This window comes from Trachymyrmex septentrionalis, unplaced genomic scaffold, assembly GCF_001594115.1.
Source record: "Trachymyrmex septentrionalis isolate Tsep2-gDNA-1 unplaced genomic scaffold, Tsep1.0 scaffold81, whole genome shotgun sequence".
NCBI classification, from domain to species: Eukaryota; Metazoa; Arthropoda; class Insecta; order Hymenoptera; family Formicidae; genus Trachymyrmex; species Trachymyrmex septentrionalis.
Genome location: NW_017305997.1, coordinates 2061688 through 2080753, shown reverse-complemented (window position 1 = coordinate 2080753; position 19066 = coordinate 2061688). Strand labels below are relative to the sequence as shown.

At 28.5% G+C, this 19066-nt stretch overlaps 2 protein-coding genes across 2 annotated transcripts; one reads left to right on the top strand and one right to left on the bottom strand.

The window, feature by feature from the left end:
• The first annotated feature begins 265 nt into the window (after positions 1-265).
• On the top strand, positions 266-8333 carry LOC108754840 (UDP-glucuronosyltransferase 2B33-like). Its single transcript, XM_018497464.1, has 6 exons — positions 266-328; positions 3964-4445; positions 6647-7017; positions 7184-7403; positions 7500-7719; positions 8039-8333. The coding sequence occupies exons 2-6, from the start codon at positions 3968-3970 to the stop codon at positions 8331-8333; spliced, it is 1584 nt and encodes a 527-aa protein (XP_018352966.1). The 5' UTR covers positions 266-328; positions 3964-3967.
• Positions 8334-14420: 6087 nt separating this feature from the next.
• Positions 14421-17451, bottom strand: LOC108754874 (myrosinase 1). The gene is made up of 7 exons (XM_018497515.1): positions 17272-17451; positions 16984-17117; positions 16488-16821; positions 16059-16401; positions 15697-15847; positions 14937-15178; positions 14421-14860 (listed from the first exon to the last, which is right to left on the bottom strand). The coding sequence occupies exons 1-7, from the start codon at positions 17423-17425 to the stop codon at positions 14719-14721; spliced, it is 1500 nt and encodes a 499-aa protein (XP_018353017.1). The 5' UTR covers positions 17426-17451; the 3' UTR covers positions 14421-14718.
• Positions 17452-19066: the final 1615 nt, after the last annotated feature.

Below are 19066 nucleotides of genomic sequence, written 5' to 3'. Positions count from 1 at the left end.
ATTAATTAATGACATTCTCGTTCTAATGTATCTGAATATGATAAATATTCTAATATTATTGACGTGTGACATGTAGCTCATACATTTTTAAACGTTTTAGAATAGGGGAGTACGATAAGATTGGTTCGAAATTAAAATAGTCTACGTAGAAATTTGAAAGCGACGATAATTTAAAAAATTATATTTAAGAACAGTACTGACTTGTTATTATCTCGGTACTGGTCAACAAATTTATTACAAGAAGCGTACTTTTTTTTGTAAATAAGTTTACCTTAAAACTACTAATTTTAATGTTTTATCAAATTGCTTCTTTAACCAAATAAAAACTGTAAGTAAAAAACGTTTATTTTTATTTTGTAACTTTCTTATAAGATATTATATACTTTGTCATCATACAACACACATTCCATCAATACACTCAGAGAAAAAAGTCGTATCAGTAACTATAAATTTGTAGTGAAATAATGCCTCAACTATGTATAATATATATTAGAAAATTCTAATAAGAACACTAGATTAAGTGAACTAAGAAAATAAAGTAACATTAACTATATCATCCATTAAATGATTAATATTATATATATATTTTTTCTTAGTTCACTTAATTCACTTATTGTTCTTATTAAAACTTTATAATACATAGTTACAAATTCTTATATGCATTTTTTATTTATTTTTGTCTTCCTAGTTCGAATCCAATGCTGCGCCTTTTGTAAACTGAGTAGTTTTCTTCTTTATAATTAGAAGAAACTGAACTCCGCTACGTCCCTCTAGTGACAATACCGTTTATTGCTCGTGCTGAGCGACTTTAGAGAAAAGATTTTGAATGTATTCTAAAGTTACCTCAACAATGATTAATTAGTTACTATAATATAGAGTGCTTAATTAAAAAAAATTTTTGTCTTAACTAGAAAAATGTGTTATATCTATATGCATGAAGTCCAAGTAATTTACTTAATGTAGTGGAGTCATTATTTTACTACTAATTAATAGTACCTAAATATTGTTATTGCGACTATATTTTTTATAGTATCCAGTACTACTTTAATTGCTATTGCTTTGTAAAACTAGTTACAGGTACTTAAACTGCAAAAGTTGTCAAATTTATAGTTACCATAATTATATTTGTTTTCTCTCAGTGTACAAATCAAGCAGTCGGTATCTTATGCTCGCGAGTGTTTTAAATACTGTTCTAAAAGCAGCAAAGTGGTAATGTACACTTATGCTGAAGATAATTTTTGCTTTAAGACTACCTAATATTTTTGAACGAGTGCGGAACTTAATGCTAAAATGTGTAGTAGCGTGCGTGTGTTGATGCACAAAGCGGGTATTTAAAACATTTCCTTGATCATCCATAACTTGAAAACTAAGATATGTAGGACATATAATGATATAACGTTTTCTACTTATTTTAGTTTATAGAGTTATCTTCAAAAGTATCAACACGCATTTATGAAACACCCACACCATCGGTTTCAAGCAAATTTCACTTTTCACCCAAACACGGATTAACCATGACTCAAAGTTACATAGAAAAGTTTAAGGAAATATTCTTTTTCTAGAGTATCATAACGGAAAATTTCATATGAGCATTTACTTGATATATACAAAATCGTCGCATTTGTAAAGTTGTATATACAGAGTATCCAGTGAGACTTCTGCTAAACGCTTTTTGTAGATAGAACGGATTAAATTGAGTCGAAAAGTCCTCTACCATTTAACAATTTTCACAATTTTCGGTTAACAATATTAATTATTAAAAATTGCCGAATATTGAGCTTCAATCATTTTTTACTCAAATACAATCAATTTTATAAAAAAAACAGCAAGAGACAAAAATTTCTTATTTTTTTCTCATAAAGTTCTGAGAATTTTTTCAGAATTCTTTAATATCGTATTTTCTCATGTTGGTAAAAATAATTAATTAGATAATGCAGTAGGTATACAAAAAAGTTAAGTAATAAGATGTAAGCAATAATAAGCGAATAAACATTTTGGATTTGCTACCGCCTACTCTCTAAATTTTTTGGAGTAAAATCTCATTTAAAATATTTCACTTCTTGAAAAAGAGTAAAAACGACAAACAATTTCCACTCATTACTCTTTTTCAAGAAATATTTTCATTCTTCTCCAAAAAAAAAATAGCTTAAAAATAACTTTTCACTATCTTAGAGTGAGCTTTTACTCCAAGAAATCTAGAGAATAAACGGTAGCAAATCCAAATTGATTTTCTTATTATTGCTTACGTCTTACTATTTAAATTTATTGTGTACCATCGTTTTAAGAGTTCTAAAATTCATTAGTAAAATTAAAAATAGTTAGCAAATAAAGACTGCATTCCAGGAGCGCACTTTCAATGCTATCAGAGAATTTCTTGTTTTGCATTTAATGAATGCTAAAGTACCGCTTGAAAAAGGAGCAATTAAATCCCTTGCATTTTTTTTATACATCCTATATATTTATATATAAGATGCTGAACAACATGGTAAAAAAAGAATCGTATAATGCTCAATAAATACGCAAATTAAAGATAAACCTATACTCTTTTAGAAGATGTAAAAACTTTTGTATGCGATTTTTAATTCATGCTAAAGAACTTTGTAAAAGTTTTTAAATTTGAACAAATCAGCATTTTTATCTGTGTAACTTCATAAAAAAATAAGTCATATCAAGTATTAAAATGTATTCTGGAATATCTCATTATAATATTGTAATTTTTCACGAAGTGAAATTACATTCTCTTAAAAATTATCTAGTTTGGAAGACAGAATAGATAATTTCTTAACGAAGTGCATATAGATGTGTAGGTAAATACACGTTTACATCCTTAAAGTACATTTTAAATACGAGCTAGAATGATGTATTAGCGTTGAAAGCACGTTCCCAGAACACAATCTAAATTTTATAAAAAAAAACAATTGATAAATTTTCGGAGTATTACAAAATAAAGTAATAAAAATGGCAATATTTTTTTAAATATTAATTCATATTGTAAAGTTAACATCTTGTAAATTCAATGGCTCTTTTTACCTTCTAATTTTATTAAAAAGGTATAAAATGAAAAATCAAAATGCTTCGAGCTATCTAAAAATTACACAGAATATTATTTTAAAACGAAACTAATACTATATTGAAATTTCAAACCGATTAACTGAAAGAAAGAGCTAAAGTTAGAGTTTTATTTATGGTGTCTTATGACAAATGCATTGAATGACTAATATATTAGATAATACATAATTACTTATTTTTAAAATGCTTCGATCTACATAAAAAACATATACATAGTTAGAACAAATTTTTTTTTTTGCATCCTTACAAGAATTTTAACTTTATTCACCATGTAATTTATTTGTATATAAAAGCAAAAAACTGATGAAAGCATATCTATTTGAGTAATTAAAGAAATATACGCAGAAAATTTGGCTGTTGACTTCCAACATTAGGTTAGATTACATCCTGTGACACATGTGTGATGATTGAATATATACGTGCTTGCTTATAATCTATTGTTATATTGTTAACTGTAAAGCACGTATATAAAAATAATATTTTGAAGACATTTTTGAAGACATATTTTGAATAACATTTTTGAAGACGTAACATTACTCAGCACCTGAACATGAACTATTTCATATTGTACAGATTATTATTTATTATATAAATATGCATATAATTATGCACATAAATAAATGTATAAGTCTCTATTTATAGATTTATACATTTAATTGTTATCAATAAATGTGCGCATTTATTTCTATGATTCTATAATATATTTAGCGTAAATTATATACTAAATGCATACATTTATCAATAAAAGCGCATTCTAAACACTGATCTTACTGAACTTTAAACAGATAAAAAATAGGACGATTATATAAATAAAAGAAAATATTGTATTTTGTTAAATTGTCAGTAATAAAAATTAAGTTTGTACTAATTGTAAGTTTTACTTATTATCGACAGTAAAATGAAGCCGGTTGTTGAAATGATATTTTGGATAGCATGTTTTGTATGCACTGCCACACCAATAGAAACTGCAAGGATCTTGGCAATTATTGCAATACCATCTTACAGTCACCATATTGCTTATCAATTATTATGGACCACTTTGAGTCGGAGAGGGCACAAAATCGTCGTCTTAACAACTGATCCGATAAATGATCCCAGTTTAACCAATTTGACAGAAATCAACTTCAAATCCAATTACAATGTAGTTACAAAAATAAATTTTATCGAAAATATGGAGACCCATACGTGGCTAAGTACAGTAAACGAGCAATTATGGCCTGTATGTAATCAAATAACAGAAAACATTTATAAGCATCCGGAAGTACGTAAGATGTATGAACTGAATAGTGATACAAAATTCGATGTAGTAATTGTAGAAACCATAAAATCACCCAGCCTATATGCCTTAGCGTATAGATTTAATGCACCTCTTATAGGTAAGAATAATGATGTATGTAAAATTGTTATAAATGTTTTATTTAAAATTTATTTTATTTTAGTGAAAATATAATAATATTTTATAAAATAATAAAGAGAGTAGAGATTACTTCAACTTTCAATTTTTTAATATTTTTTACCTTCATATTTATAAACGTATTGAGGAAAGATTAATAATAATTGTTGTATAATAATTGTAACAATAAAAGAGAATTATTTGCAGGTACAATTTTGTTAAAATATAATATTTTTTGTAACATAAGCAAAATTTGATAAACATTATTATTTAACAGTACAATCTTATTTAGTTATCCACATTTTGTAAATAACAATAAAAAAATTAGTTTGCAATTATAAAAGACATTTTTTTTTGTAATTTCAATAAAATGATCTATAATGATAGTAAAGAATGTTTAATAGAGATTGCACACATATATGTTATGTCTTCTCATAACAGAGATTCCACTTGTATGAAGCGATAATATGTTCGTATTCATAGTCAGATCTTATATTTAATGCTCTTTTAAAATCTTTTGATGCTCAGTAGCCAATAAAATAATTCGTAGAGCCCGAATATAAACATGGGCAGTAAAGTTTAGAGTGCATTCCGTTTCACGCATGATACATATAATATATTATTTTATAAATAACAACAAATGAAGAGCGAAGTAAGAGTCAACGCATTCCTTAAAAAGACATGTAATTAAAGACATAAATTAAAAGTACAGAAAAGGTAAAAAAAGAAGAAAAGATGTATACTAAGAAATAATAACGGTGAAAAGTAAACATATATTATTTTATTTTACTTCATGAGATATTATTTTAATTAATTTTGATTTTAATTAAAATTGCAGAAAAGGGGAGCAATCGCCGACAATCTTGATCTTGACATATGTTGTCAAGTTCACGACCCTGAGCAACCAAAAAGTTTTAAGCGTCGCTCGTTATTCGTTAAAAAGTTATTAACAAAAAAAGTTTGAAAAATAACGTTTTATCTCTGCTTAGGGGCGTACGATTTCCACGCAAAACGTGGAGATAGGATGAGAGTCGCTTTGCGTGAAAGACGTGCGCTTCCCAAGCAGAGGGACAAGTGGGATAGGAGTCGCTTCGCGTGGAAATGGTGCGCCCCCAGGGGGTAGGTGGGGAGGAAGTTGCAAGAAAGGGTTTTAAACAAGATAGTTTTTAATATTGTATATAGCAGAAATAAAATGTTATTTTTTCAAATTAATTTTTTTGTTAATAATTTTTTGACAAATAACGAACAACGGTTAAAACTTGTTGCAGGGTTGCTCAGGGTCATGACGTTGACAATATATGTCAAGGTCATCGGCAGGTTGCTTCCCTTTTCTACAGTTTTACCAATTTTTGTAATATTCTATAAATTATAGCAAAAATATAAAATGATACATTATACGCATAAAACGGAACGCACCATAGAAGCTAATTTCGTATATTTCTTGTCTTATCTTGGCCGATCATAGTGACAACCATTTTTTTCAGGCTAATTAATAACCAAAAGATCTAAATGTATAGCTTTACAAAGGTAGAAAAATTTAAAAACGTTTTTCGTAATTTCATTCTGTAGAGAATGAGATATATATTATTTTTATGTAATTGTTTTATTCGATAATATCACAATTCCGATAACAAAATATTCCATTTTTAACCATAAAAAAATCTGTAAACATTATAAAACAGTTTTGTTTCATTAAATTATTAGTTTATTTAGTAAATCAATGAATTAATATTGGCATGGTAACCAACAGTTTAATCAGTCACAAATACCAACAAACAGTTTTTCCATCAATAACAAAACTTCGATTATTCATACGAAACATTTCTCTCGCTGTACATAAACTCTGTAACTAATATTCCATACAATAAGTTTTATGTTTGTAAAATTAATGAGAAAAATATAGTGTATAGTTATCCATTTAATTTAATGTTTTATTGTTTGAATTTAGTTTATATTTTTCTTGCATCATTCTTTGCTGTATACTATTATAATCTGAAAAAATAACAATTATATTATATATAAACAAATTGTTAGCCTAATTACTTCTCCAGTATATGCACATTTTTTTAATGAGATTATAATATTACCTTAATTTTTAATTGTCTAAACCCAAACCTCGTTTAAATTAATTATTCAAAAAATTTATTGTATTATACATTATATATCTATAATATTTATTTGCAGGTGTATCAACATTAGGATTGTACAATAGTAACTATTACCTACTCGGCGCACCTGTTCTGCCATCACATCCTTCGGCTTGGGAAATGGGAGATACTACTGATTTTAATCTGTCATTGTGGCAAAGAATTAAGAATTTTATTCGTTTATGGTATCACATATATTGTACATTAAATCATTTTTACTCTGAGCAGCAAGCCATAGCAGAAAAATATCTTGGAAAAAATATACCAGACATACGTGATATGGAAAGAAACATAAGTTTTGTTTTCCAAAATCAACAAAAAGTTCTTTCATTTGTTAGACCGCAAACATCAAATGTTTTGTCATTTGGAAATTTTCAGATTTCAAAAAAACTCGCGGCTTTACCAGAAGTAATCATTGCATTTAAACCATATATTATTGAAATTTTATTGTTTAAATAATATTTACAAATAATATTTTTTATTTGCTTTATAATTAAAATTCGGTTTCCGTTTCTATATATATTTTTTCTTTTCGAATACAACGTATAAATAAGATGATTATTATATTTGACAGAATTTGACAGAATTTATAACAGATGCACCGAATGGATTTATCTATATGAGTTTAGGCACAAATGTCCGAATCTCATCATTATCGAAGCATGTGCAAAGCATATTTCGAGACGTATTTGCAAGCTTGCCATACAAAATTCTATGGAAACACGATAGCGAATTACCAAATAAACCAGACAATATCTATATTGCTAAATGGTTTCCTCAACAGAGCATTCTCGGTAAATCTATGTAAATAGTGTCATAATTCATTCAGATTAATAAAACTATATGTTTACATATCTTTTCATTAGCAAATTCTACTTTCCGTTTTGTAGCTCATCCAAACATTAAATTATTTATATATCAAGGTGGTATTCAAAGCACTGAAGAAGCTGTTTATTATACAGTACCACTCTTAGGATTACCAGTTCTAGCTGATCAGTACACTCAAGTCAAGAAAATGGTATCTTTAGGAGTTGCAAAACATTTAAATATTATGAAACTATCGAGAGAAAACCTGAATGAATCGATAATTGATATTTTATATGACGAAGGGTACTGATTTTTTCATAGCAATCTCTTATATCACGCCATTAATTATTTTCATAGATATTAAACCTAATATAATAAATAACTAATGATAAATAATATTTAATAAGCTATTTAATTGTTATTCAACATTATTTTCATATATTATACAAAATTTATTATTTATATAATTATAATCAAAATGCAATTGTAAAATAATATACATTTTCTTTCATATAATATCAATTAATTGTTAAATAATCTTTTTATATATTATATTACTGTTTATTACTATTATTTATTATTATATATATTATTACTATTATATTATATTATTGTTTTCTAGATATAAGAAAAGAATGCTCAAAGTTAAAGAACTTAATGAAGATAAGCCTTACGATGTTTTAGAACATGTAATTTGGTGGATTGAATTCGTCATTCGTCATAAGGGTGCTTCTCATCTTCGTACCAGTATTGCTTATGATCCTTGGTATCAAAAACACGATATGGACGTCATAGCAATTTTATCAATTATCATATTTGTAACGTTAATTTGCACATTAATAGTTATTTATAAATTGTTAAAAATCATATTTAATCTTACAAAAATAACAGTAACAACCAAGAAAAAGATCAATTAACTTTTGATATATATAATTATAATATATTGATAAAAAATTGAAATATTAGAAAATTGTTTAAATGTTTTTATATTATACAAATATTTTATAGATCAAGTATGAAATTTTAATGTTTATGTATGTTTAAATAGTTGTAGACTGTTTTCAAAAATTATAAATTTTTATATAAAAAATTTTTAATTTTTATCAGTTATATTAAAAATAATCTATAAACTTCAAGAAAATATTAAAAATTACAGAAGATGTATAATAAATTATTATTTATCGTTCACCACGTTCAGTAACGTTACGTAATTGCCGCAATCGGATCGCGCAGTTTTAAATTTATATCACTGTCATCAATAATTGTTCGTTGAAACGTAATTCATGCTTGCTAAATAATTATATTGTCGTAGTGGAAAGTCCCTGCCTGTCTGATTTTCATGTAATAATGCACAGGACAGTTATAATGGAAGAACGATGTAAATGCATAATTAAAGAGAGCGAGAGAGACAGTGAATTATAATATTTTTTTAATAGATATATTTTGTGTTCAAAGGGTTATTACACATTGGTTTACTTCAAAATAGGTAATGTACAAAATATTTTTCTTTTCCTCTTTTTCTAGGATTAATTTGAAAATGCCATTAAGCAAATATATTATATTTAGAATTAAATTATACATATATCTTTATTACGTATATAAACATAAATTTTATTTTATTATATATCGTAATATTATATATATAATATATCGTATAATATATCGTATTATATAATATATCGTAATATATTTCACTATCTGTAAACATTTGGCAAATATTTTTCACATTATAAGCACACAATACATTATAATATATAAATTGTATAAAACAATTGCATCCTACATACGATATAAAATCAGATAATTCGTAAATAGGGTATAATAAATTTTATATTATTTTACATACATTTAATTTTTATCATTGTTAATACTTATATATGTGTATATATTAAATACTTATTCATATATGTATAATAATTTGCATAAAATTTTTTATTATTAATAGAATACTAAAGTCATATCAAATTTGCATTAATTATACTTGAAAAGATACTTAAATAAAAATGACGTAAATAGCTATACATATATATTCTACACTTTAGTTAGTTTAGTGTTTTTAATATTTTTTCTATATTCGTAAAAAATAATGAGCAATATTTATAACATATTTTCCAAAAACTACATTGTGCCATATATTTGCGTAATATCATTATGTGAATTTGAAAAATAATATAATCTGTTGCTGATGAAGCTTCATTGATTCATAGTATATTGGTAAAGTTATATACTGTATTATAAAGTGCAAAATAAAAAATCATTTTTTAAATTAAATTTTCTCTTATATTTTAGAATTTTAAAGAAATCTATTATAATCTATACTCTATACAACCCATCAATAATTTTTTTGTGCGAATGTATGCAACATGAGAAAACAAGAGAAAAAAAAGGAGAAGTAATTTACCTTTTATAAAATGGTATTACATTATAGTACTACAAACTAGTATTGTACATTGGGACATAATAATAACGAAAATTAATATATAAATATAAAATAAACAAAAAAAAAATATTGTGATAAATTATTTAAGTATTTGTAAAAACTGTAACATATAAAAGTGTAAAAATAAAATAAGTAAAAAGAAATTATGTCACAAGTAACAACAAAATTATTTAAAATATATGAATAATAAATATCTGTTTGAGTTTTTTTCGTAATAATTTAAACTATATCCGACATCACACTTGTAAAACACAATAATGTTGCGAATAATGAAAATGTGTATAAAGTTTTTTTTTATACCAGTATAGCCTTTTTCTCCGTCTTGTTCCATTATCGGAGAGACTTCTTTTTATCATAAAGACGACACTCCCTGGAGATTATCAAAAAGCGATAGAAAAGGACATTTTCTCTTCATCGAGCGCCCTTTTGTGCTTCCTCTCTTTCCTGCACGAAACTCGCGTGTCAAGAGGCGTAATCGTTTTTGTACCCGATAACGTGTTTTATCCGCCACCTTTTCCGCGCTCCTTTCTCCCGCGATTTACCAAAGGCGATAGCCTTTGAGAATCACGATTTCGTAGAACGATAGAAGCGTGTAGTTATTTGTTAAAAGGACACGGCAAAGACAACCCGAGGACCAAGGACAAAGGAGATCAGCGTAAAAAAAGGAGAGACACGCGTCGCACGTTGGAAGATGCAATCTGCCATAGTATCGTTTGATGCGATTTGCCAGCAGTTATTGTTTCGTACGTCGCAGCCACGAAGTTACACAATTACGCCGACATCGTTGTACGGATTCGTCTCTCACGACGTCTTACTGGTCCGTCTCTTCCTTGGTGTTCCTCTACTATTCCCTGGGGCACAAAAGCGGTTGCAGTCGAGAGTCCGTCGTAGCATACCGACTCTGTTGGATTGTTCGGGACTCGTGGAAGATTTCTGAATGAGAGAGAGAGAGAGAGAGAGAGAGAGAGAAAGAGAACGAATCAGGACTTCTTATTCTCGTCACTTTTCTCGACGTTTTCGCGATATTTCCGCATTTCTCACCGAGGTGCTATCAACCTAAAATGTCGGAAGACACGAAATGAGTAAAAATGGATAGTAAGTGGCGTATACAGAAAGTGATTCGCAGAAGTACTCTTTGATGATTAAACGCATTATGGCTGAAATCGGTTGTTTTCAGAGTAGCGTTGGAAGCACATCGTTTATCGCGAGATAGCTATTGTTATTTTCTTCTCGGAAGAAAGAAAATTTTTCTGTAGTTTTCGTATCGACGCGCAAAATATTTTTACTATTTCTTTTACGACTGTTTAGTGTTCTTTTATAAAGCACTCATAAATTTAAAATATATCGTAAAATATTCTGTTACTGTGAAATGGTACACTTATTATTTCTCTAATTTAGAAGGCGTATCGAAGACAAGTTATTTTTTTTTCAATATAAAAAAATCAATTTCTAAACATGAGAAAATCAATAGAAAAATTCTATTTAACACTTTCTTATAAAATCTAGTTATTTCTTTGGAAACAAAAGCAAAAGATACAAGAAAAAAGTGAGCTTTAGCCAATATACGTATAAGTATAAATGTATATACAGGGTGATAAAAAAGTTTGGCTACAAACTTTATCATTTTGAATATTTATTACTATTTTTAGTATTTAATAAAGTATAACTGATACTTTAGACTTATTTTTTTAAATATATTATAATTAAATTATTAACATAAAACTTTGTCGTTATACATTGTTAAATCTATAGTATCTTTAACCTTAAGTCGCCATTGCTCTTATTAAATATATCGTTATTTTATATTAAAACAATAGTTAAATTTGACACTGTATAGAGTCAAATTTAACTATTTTATTTTAATATAAACTAACGATATATTTAGTAGAAGCAGTGATGACTTAAATTAGGTTAAATTTGACACTATAAATTTAACAGTGTAATTTTTAGTCACCCTGTATAGAGTACTTGTATGTGTAATGCGTAAATGTATGAGTGTCCGCAGTGTATTGAACTTGGATCCGTGGGTTTGCTAAGCTCAACTGTGCGGATTAGTCATCCCTGCGGGAAGGCTATCTCCTAAGCCCTTCATCGTTGCCATTTTCTCCTTTGTTGAAATCCATTCGAAGGATCAAATATCATTTGAACCATTCATTTAAACCGGACCAATAAAATTAATTGTGAAAACGGCACACTCCCGTATCGTCCCACCATCACAAATTTGTTTGACTCTTCGCACGGTGCGCAGCTAATCTCACCCATGGGATTCCAAGGCACGGATTTTCGGTCTACGTGCATATATTGTGCATATACAATATTTACATTAGAATGTAAACGATCTTCAAGCAGCCCTAGTTGTTGGCGCGTATGCATATTCTCGTCTAGACACCTCTTAGTACTTGGTCGAAATCGTTGAGTCGACTTGGGCGGCCTGTTTAATATGTACGAATACATAATTATCGAATTACGGACTATGCACACGCAGACAGGTCCGCGTGTGTTTACACACGGTATAATTTGATATGCTGCGAGTTGTCCAAATTATATCAATTATGCGTAAATTATTGTGTATGAGGATGAAGGGCAGTATACACATCACGCGGGTGCAATTAACACCCGCGGAACCGAATAGCGAATGACCAAAGATGCCTAGGAAAGCTGACGAATGTTCGGTTATTACCAGTAACATGTACACTCAATATTGATGCCAACGTTATCCGCATTTGATATCGAGATCGATATTATTGAGATAAACATTGAGATACAAATACAAAGAAACATTTCCATATTAATAGAATGTATTATTTTTTTTTCAATTGCGTATACACCGAATATATAACGTATATACCGAATAAATTGCGTATATACGAAATAATATAATATACCGAATAAATCAGTGCTATAACAGCGATCGAAGATTTATTCTTACGTATCGCGCTTGTCTTTCGTTAGCGGGCTTTGAGTACGTTCTCCATGGAACATCGATGAACGTGATACGAGTGCACGTACAACGAGGCTCCTGAGGTAATTACACGAGATTCTGCTTGCCGAAGCGCGATCTGTTATTTCCGTCCCTCCTTTTTTTTATTAGCCGACGATGTGCATAGAAAGCTGTATAAACGAGATAGGCACCAGAAAGCATTCGCAGCATCACCCCCTCGCCGTCCCGACCTACTACCTTTTGTTTAACGCTTTATCTCACCTACTAGCAATATGATCTATCCAGCGCAAGAGAGTAAATCTGGCATCGGATTAAACAAAGATGGACCGTTATTCTTTCTTGAATTATTACGCGTTCCTCCTGCTACCCGTCATCCTTCGGTTATTGTTTCACATTTAGAGCTACAAGAAATATAATTTTCTTTTTTATATATATATGTGTATATAATATACTTATACGAATTGCATGAAATTGTAGTAACCAAAAACTTTACAAATAATTTAATGAATTTGATTAGAGAAAATTGACAATTATTTAGATTTAATAAATTTACTTTGATTGCTCAGTTTATGCAACATTTTTCAAAATATTTAAGATAAAAATTTGTTATAATATATAAAATTTTTGCACTTATCGCAGAAATCGTTCAGAATGCGTTCCACTGAAATTCACTAGATTGAGAAGGTTCGTGTGAATAAAAATAATAAACTATATGCCATAATGAGTTACTTCGTTCCACTGAAAGTGCACTCGTTACTTTGCCAAGGTTTTCGCTTTGAACGTGGTGAAAGATATTTCCCGAGAGTAATGGCATGCGATTACTCCTTTTTGAAAACCCGTACCTATTTCGTTTATTTTTTGAATTGCGATTGCTATGATTGCTCTGATGCTTTTTACAATCTGACCAATTGTAGATCACAATATATATATATATACATATAATAAAAAATATTACTTATGACATTTCTATGACTATATGTATATACTATGACCATATGCATATTTATACAATTTTTATACAATTTGGCATACAATCTAACATATAAATAATTTTGAAAATATTTTGAATAATCTAGATATATTTGAGACATAATAGTCTTGTATTTTAATCCTTAGTATCCGCAATAATTTTTTGGTCTTTTACTCACAATAAATTGTTTTTGTTCCAGGTTGATTATCATTACAAATATATAAAAATTATTAAGTGGCTCTAAGATATACTTTAAAAAGTATTTACAAAATTATTATTATATTAATATGTATATTACAAATTGTATATAAATGTTACAATTAATAATGTAAATATTACTTATAAAATTCAAAGAAAAAAATACGCATGGCACGACAATCGTGTATATTAAAGATTATTCAGAGATGAGCAAATAAAAATACACAATAAATAAAAAGCAATGTCTATACTGATTGAAGCTAGATCCTGAGTGCTTTAAATTATAATTTCATGTGAATTTATATACCACATTTGTGGTCTCTCGAATTGCGCGCTAAATTGATTTTCCGGAATTAGAAACGCAACTGAATTACCATAGCAGTATCACAAATTAAATTGATTAGCAATTTAATAATTTGATATCAATTGGCATCTTTTTAAAAAAATTTTAATGTATTAAAAATCTGTAACGAATTATGTACCATATACCTTCTCTGGTGGAACTCGATTGTCTGGCTACGAAGGCGTAGGTCCACACTCTCTCAATAATACACACTGCTATTAACCTAAATCGCACTGGAGCTAAAGCGCGCCAAATATAAACGCTAACTGAAAAGCGTTATGCAAAATTCTTTAGAATCAGACAAAATGTATAAATAATTAATCGAAGAATATTTCAGAAAAATAGTGGAATATTTATTCAAGTAATATTTTCATCTACTATATCCAACGTGTCCGTTTAAAAATACGATTTTAAATCATATTTACTGTGATTAGCTCATCAATCAAAAGTTTCCTACTCTTAATGACATTTTTATACCAGTTCATTGATCGTTTTGGAGTTCTCGTTCGATTGGGATCCGTAAAGTTTACATATACCAGTCCAAATCGTTCTCTGCAGAGCAAAATTTTATAAATATGTGTTTTTTTCTTAAAGAACGTTCATAAAAATGTATGAAATAATAACTCACGTATAACCACTCTGCCATTCATAATTATCTAATAAACTCCAAACAGTATATCCTTTCACCTTACATCCATACTTCTGAATGGCGGTTAACATTTCTTTCATATAAGAATCCAAGTAGGATATTCTTAAATAATCAACAGTACAACATTTGTCAGAGAAACCATTTTCCGTAATAAAGATAGTTGGGTTATCATATTCACGTGAAATCTTCTTAATAAGCTCTCGAAATCCAGCAGGAACAACCTCAAAAATTAAAAATATTTCTGCACACTCTGCATATCAATATATATAATATTTTATTCGCATTAAATTTACTTTTAATTTAAAAATTACACTAATTTTTTAATTATATTGTATTTAAGAAAGAGACGACATATTCGACTCAATTCATAATAGGCAAAATATTCATTATTTCGTAAAGCGTAATATTACATTTAGCAATTACTAATTTCTCCATAATCGATCAGAATTTTATCAATTCTGTTCGATTCAGCCGAATATGCATATTTTCTGAAATACACTCGATTCTGATTTCCAATTTATGGCGTTGAGTACAAGTTATGAATAATTCACGGAATGAATTATTCATAATAATAAGTTAAACTATCTGTACGACTTAATTGTGCCTGATGCGTTATCAGGGTCAAATTAATGAATTTCTGGGAAGTCCTACACAAACAGAAGTTTTGAGCACGCGAAAATTGATATCCGCTAGTTTGATACACGCAATTAATATGCATCTTCTATACTAGCTAACTAACTCTGAGCCAATCCGAAGCACTTTTTGGCCATGATGGATCCACGCTTGCTTTTACACCAGAATAATCGTACCACGCCTGATCTTGTTTTCGTGGTACTGTTTCCACAAGTCTCGAAGTGTAATGATTTAATGCAAAGAAATCCGATGTACCTCTTTAAAAAACAAAAGAGATAATAAGAACTGGGAAATATATTACCTAATATTAGTCCATAATTGCTCAACAAACAAGCTGACCTTATACTTGTGACGTCAAAATGACGCCCTTAATACCATTTTGACGTAAAAATGATGACAAATAACGTTAGCTTGTTTGCTAGATTATTATAGTAACGGTATTGCATATTTTTGTTACAGATTTCTTACTTAATATACTGCACCCATTCTGGTGAAAATTCAGGCAAAAGTGATCTCGGAAAACCATCCAATTTACTATTTTCAGCAATATGCTTTTTCATAATTTCTGGATAATCACCATCCTTTGAAAACACGGGATGGGCCACCCATCCGCAATTAAATTGAAAATATGCATCTGCTGCTTCAGTATCAGAAGGAGTTTTGGGAAATGCGCCTGAACAAGATACAACTATACCAATTTGACCTTTCTGCTGTTCTCGAAATTCTGTGTCATAGATATGATAAATCTTAGCATGAGCTTTTAGAATATTATGCATGCACAGATATTTGCCGGGAGCGCCTAATTTCTTTCCTAAAATCATATTCCATTTTAAACAGACTCTATTAAATTTCGCGAGATATTTCTCATTAAATAACAAACAGATATAAAGAAGATACCTGGTGCTTTTCTATTATCAGCGTACCCCTCATTACAAATAACGGCGGGTTCATTGATAGTCATAAAGTATTTAACTTTGGGACCGAGTTCTTTGAATATAATTCTTGCGTAATCAGAAATCCATTCAACCATCATTTCATTGGTCCAACCACCCATGCTTTCAAAGACAGTTGGATGATCCCAATGAAGTAAAGTAACAAATGGTTCGATACCATTGGCCAATAATTCGTTAGTAAGATTTTTGTAATAATCGAGCCCCTCTTGATTAATCACATTGGCGTAACCAGTCGGTAAGACACGTGGCCAACTGATAGAAAATCGGTAAAAGTCAACCTACAATATTATGACATGATTAAATGTAATAACCATTGATTTGCAACGACTAAAATATTGTATAATAAATATGTATTATGTAATCTATTATAAAATATTATGGTATTCAATGAATATTTCATACATTGTCATGAGTATTTAATATATTTATACGGAACGTACTCCCATTTTCTTTAATAACTGTACATCTTCTTTATACTTATGATAGGAATCACAAGCCACGTCGCCATTGCTACCGTCAACTATTAAATCTGGACGTTCGTGCGCAAATTTGTCCCAAACACTCTCGCCTTTACCTTTTTAAATTTAAGTACACCATAATAAATTAATTATAAAATTGATGGATACGCCTGTACAATATTTCATAAATCCTATTTTTGTATACTTAAGATTTCTTAATATTTTAATAATTAAATGATATTAAATTTTAAATAGAAACTCTTTACGTACCTCCTTCATTCCAACCTCCTTCTATTTGATAAGCGGATGAAGCAGCACCAAATAGAAAATCTTTAGGAAAAGATAATAGTCTATTGTCAGCAAAGCTATGCGTGACAATAAAAATAAAGCTGAAAGCGACCGTGACAAATGAATAGCTCGCCATTGCGGAGACGACTGAGCATCAGTAATGACCGCTGAGCATTATCAGTTGTGCACACGCTAGTCCCTCTCTATATATTCTTCTAAAAATAGCAATTACTCTCTTAACTTTTGCTCCTCCTACACACTATGTAACTTCTTATTTATGTACACTACATCATATTATTTTCGATTAATGCACATTTGTGCATACGTAATTTAATCAAGCATTTCCTGTGTGTTTCTATGAATCAATTATTTCTAATTATATCTTATCAACTTTTGAATAAATATTAAATACAAAATGATAGCAATTGTAATATTTTCTTAGGCTTTTCCATTATCCATAACACATGCTAACATATATGTATAATATTCGAATGATTTAAAAAAATTATATTTGAAAATAATATTTATAAAACAATAATAATATATTATATGTTTATATTAAATTACACAGACAATAATTAAACATTGAAAACTGTGTAGATATGAAACATAGTGCCTCTTAAAAATAAAAAATTATTATAGCTACATCCGTCAACATCTATTAACGGAGTAATAACTATAACGTAAGTGTCGCAAGTAGCAATTTGTTACAATTACGAAAGCTTACACGTGCATTCTCGTGCGCATGTATGTCGCAATTTATATATAAATATAGTAATTTTAGTTAAAGTTTTAAATTATTTTGCTTTATATACGTATATAAAATAGCTTATATTCTGAGTAAAATTTTACTATAACAGTGATATAGTGGAAGCTCATATATTCGATAATTTATCATAAAGACAAATTGCACAAAAATTTAATTTACAATAAATAGTAATAATACTTTATGTCAATACTGTCATTTTACATAATATAGTTCAGAGGCGCCAAAGGATTTATGGGTTATCACAGTGTCATATCATTTAACTATTAAAAAATTACAAAAAATATTTATTATCTTAATGGTCGATAAACTATCAGGTTTGAATTTTTAATTATTTTTAATTAATAATTAGTTTTTCTTAAATACAAATTTTAATTAATTCAAACAGATTAAATTTATACAGATTGACCGAGATTTCTAATCTTATCATGTAATAATATAAGATTAAACATATCTGTTAATCTATAAAATTTATCAATTTGTTTAATCGATAAAAATTTATATCTAAGGAAAACTATGTTTCCTTTTTTTTTATCTATTTGAATCAATAAACAAGTTCTATGTGTATAATATTAATGAAGATTCAAAGTTCAAAATTTTATGCGATAAACATATTTACGATGTTACATATGTAACGTGTTATTATTTTTTACGTATTAGTATTTAAAATAAATATTTGTTTCACACTTTCATACATTGTAAAAAAAAAACTCTTATATAAGACTTACAATTACCTATGACATGTTAAATTTCAAAGATTTACTATGCATTTCTTTCCAATATGCTGCAATTGCACAGTGAAATTCGGGAACTGTAGATACGTTCAACTGGGAAATATGAAATAGTAACCGTTTTGAAAAAGAAAAGAGACAATATGAAATCTCTCGAAATCTTGTTAGATCTTCTCGTTTAACGTAATTGGCTGAATTCTATTAAACGGCTCTGTCATACAAAGAGATAACCACATTTCCGCATATTGGACTTCTCTAACTGCGCGAAACCAGTAAAATC

What these genes read in the sequence shown, in the direction of transcription:
- LOC108754840 (XM_018497464.1), top strand. Translation starts at nt 3,968, where the DNA reads ATGAAGCCGGTTGTTGAAATGATATTTTGGATAGCATGTTTTGTATGC. An exon ending in ATTTAATGCACCTCTTATAG is followed by an intron (nt 4,446 to 6,646) that starts GTAAGAATAATG and finishes ATTTATTTGCAG; the next exon opens with GTGTATCAACATTAGGATTG. An exon ending in AACTCGCGGCTTTACCAGAA is followed by an intron (nt 7,018 to 7,183) that starts GTAATCATTGCA and finishes TATATTTGACAG; the next exon opens with AATTTGACAGAATTTATAAC.
- LOC108754874 (XM_018497515.1), bottom strand. Translation starts at nt 17,425, where the DNA reads ATGGCGAGCTATTCATTTGTCACGGTCGCTTTCAGCTTTATTTTTATT. An exon ending in AGTTATTAAAGAAAATGGGA is followed by an intron (nt 16,822 to 16,983) that starts GTACGTTCCGTA and finishes ATAATATTGTAG; the next exon opens with GTTGACTTTTACCGATTTTC. An exon ending in GAATGGGTGCAGTATATTAA is followed by an intron (nt 15,848 to 16,058) that starts GTAAGAAATCTG and finishes TGTTTTTTAAAG; the next exon opens with AGGTACATCGGATTTCTTTG.